The sequence below is a fragment of the Anomaloglossus baeobatrachus genome, chromosome 4, assembly GCF_048569485.1.
Source record: "Anomaloglossus baeobatrachus isolate aAnoBae1 chromosome 4, aAnoBae1.hap1, whole genome shotgun sequence".
Taxonomy (NCBI): Eukaryota; Metazoa; Chordata; class Amphibia; order Anura; family Aromobatidae; genus Anomaloglossus; species Anomaloglossus baeobatrachus.
This window is the reverse complement of record NC_134356.1, coordinates 641,645,531-641,648,162: the sequence shown is the minus strand read 5'-3', so window position 1 is coordinate 641,648,162 and position 2,632 is coordinate 641,645,531. Positions and strand designations below refer to the sequence as shown.

At 38.3% G+C, this 2,632-nt stretch overlaps 1 protein-coding gene across 1 annotated transcript; it reads left to right on the top strand.

Annotated features, from left to right (window-relative positions):
* Positions 1-623: 623 nt before the first annotated feature.
* Positions 624-1,583, top strand: LOC142302743 (olfactory receptor 1G1-like). The gene has a single exon (XM_075343856.1). It carries the CDS (start codon positions 624-626, stop codon positions 1,581-1,583), a length of 960 nt encoding a protein of 319 aa, XP_075199971.1.
* Positions 1,584-2,632: the final 1,049 nt, after the last annotated feature.

Genomic DNA, 2,632 nt, shown 5'->3' with positions numbered 1-2,632 from the left:
TCTGTCAATACACAGTGTACACAAAAAGCTGCCAATGAGTAGTAGGGGTGGGGTTATACAAAGCTCAGCATTCTAAGCTCCGCTAGTTCCACAGCACAGAAAATTGTGATTGTATCACAACCGTTGAACCCAATAAAGTAACAGATACATTGCTAAAATCAGAGTACCTGTTCTTACATCATGTTGCTGTCAGATTGTGTAGCAAAAACCTGCCAACAGATTACCTTGAAAAGAAATCTCTTTAGGACCCCATTAGAGAGACGAAACATTCCTGTTGACTTTCTAAAAGTAGGAAATTAATTTTCTAAGACATACAAACAACAAACAGTTAAACAAAATTGCCCATCTACGTTGCGAAATATCTATCTAATAAATATATATTAAAATATTGAATTATAAAAACTACACCAGTAATTCCCATAATTTTTGCAGTAGAAGAACTAAAAAACTCTTACATTTTTTTTATTTTTGGGTACAATAAAAACCCCTATCCCAGTAATAGCTTTTGCTTTCTTTTAGGAAACCCTTGCTTTGTTTCCTAAGAAGTCCCAGGTTCTACAAAACGCTGGTTTGGAAACTCCCTACAAACTGGATTGGTGTAGCCCTTACGATCATATACATTGATGGAGAATGTGACGCATGTTATTGATTTCTACATAATAGTTTTCTCCAAAGTTTTTGGTCAAAAAATATTTTTATTTCCCACATTTCTTGTTCTGTATCTCATATGTCTACTGTGGAACATGCTAATATTTGTGATACTCTTTCTGGATCTTCATCTGCAGAAACCAATGTACTTCTTCCTACGTAACCTCTCCTTTGTAGATGTCTTGTACATTTCAGTGGCGCTTCCAAAGCTAATGGACATCATTCTTACTGGAAATAATCGTGTTTCATTTATTGCTTGCTTTACACAAATGTACTTTTTCACTGCCTTTGCTTGCACAGAAATTTGGCTGTTGACCATGATGTCTTACGACCGTTATGCTGCCATCTGCTTCCCGTTACATTACGTGCTAATCATGGAGAAGAGAAAGTGCGGCCTCCTCGTAGCCGGTAGCTGGCTTTCTGGGTTTTGCAATTCCCTTTTTGTTACAATATTTGCATCACATTTGTCCTTCTGTAGCTCCACAGACATCAAACAAATATTTTGTGACATTAAGACATTGACGAAGATTTCTTGTGGTGATCTCTATGAATTCCAGACGATGATTTTGGTGGAAGCTTTATTCATGGGTTTGTGTCCTTTCTTACTCATTTTGATGTCTTACAGTAAAATTTTAGCAAATATTCTCCGCCTAAAATCCATTGGTCAAAGGAAAAAAGCCTTCTCCACTTGTACCTCTCACCTTACCATCCTTCTAATATTTTATGGGACCTTACTCTGTATGTACATGATACCACCATCAGCTCATTCCGAGGAACTTGACCAGATATTTTCAGTCCTTTACCTAGCAGTGACTCCCACACTGAATCCTTTGATTTACAGTTTAAGGAACACGGAAGTTAAAAATGCTTTATGTAATTTATTATTCAACAACATATTTTATAAAAGCCGTAGTGTCTGCAGATGTGTTTCTTGAATCTAGAGTTCAGACGCAATATCTGCACTCAGATCCAAATGGAACTTTTCCAGCCCACCTCATGGGTTCTTCCAGATCTTTCCCCTTTGTAGAACATGTCCTGGATTAGGATATGGTCCCATTGTCCATGTGGCCTTAAACTGTACTGTCAAAACGATAATATTAACATTTAAAAGTTAATATTTTGAAACTCTAAAGACCTTATTGGTTTTTTTTATAGACAATGTCACAATAGAATAAGGAATGCAAGATAGTTAGTATAAAAAGCAAACTAAAAATTAGAACAAAAAAAAAAAAATGTGATGATCTTCTGTAATAGTAACAAAAATTATAGGAAAGTTTTGTGTTGCAGTAATTGTACTTACTGTAGAAGCATATTGCTAGGTCTCTCTTACAGTACAATGAACAAAACCCAAAAGATATTTGAAGAATTCCCTTTTTTTTCTTTTGCAATTTCACTGTATTTGGATTTTTTTTTCCCTTTTCACAGAACATTGACTGTTAAAAAAATTGTCATTGAAACTACAAGTTATCCCACAATAAAATAAGCCTTCATACAACTGTCAACAATAATTATTAAAAAGTCATGGCTTTTGGAAAAAAGTGAGGAAAAGAAAAAGCTCAAAAACACAAAATTGCCCCGTTGGCAAGTGGTTAAAGCAGCCCCACTGACCATGAGTGGAACAAAGGTTGGACATGCACACCACCACTTTTCTCAAGGCTTGGCTTGCTTCTACTGAGCCGCTCCCGTGCCAGCAGCCGGACGCCACTCACGGTGCGTGGTAAGATAAGGTACCACCGCTGCTGTTAGGGAAATTCGGTAGCAGTGGTAAGGCAGCAGGGTGTTTAACCCCTCCGTGGGTAGGGGGTTTTTGCCCCGGGAGCCCGGTGATGGTGATGAAGGGGTGCCATTGGGGAGGAAAGGGTTTCTGCGTACTCACTCAGTCCAAGAATACTGACACCGACAGCTTGTAAACCAGAATTCTGAACACCGCTGCAGCAAAGAGGGCGCACGCTTGGATCCGTGCCCCTGGTGTTGCTTGTTAGCC

What these genes read in the sequence shown, in the direction of transcription:
- LOC142302743 (XM_075343856.1), top strand. Translation starts at nt 624, where the DNA reads ATGGAGAATGTGACGCATGTTATTGATTTCTACATAATAGTTTTCTCC.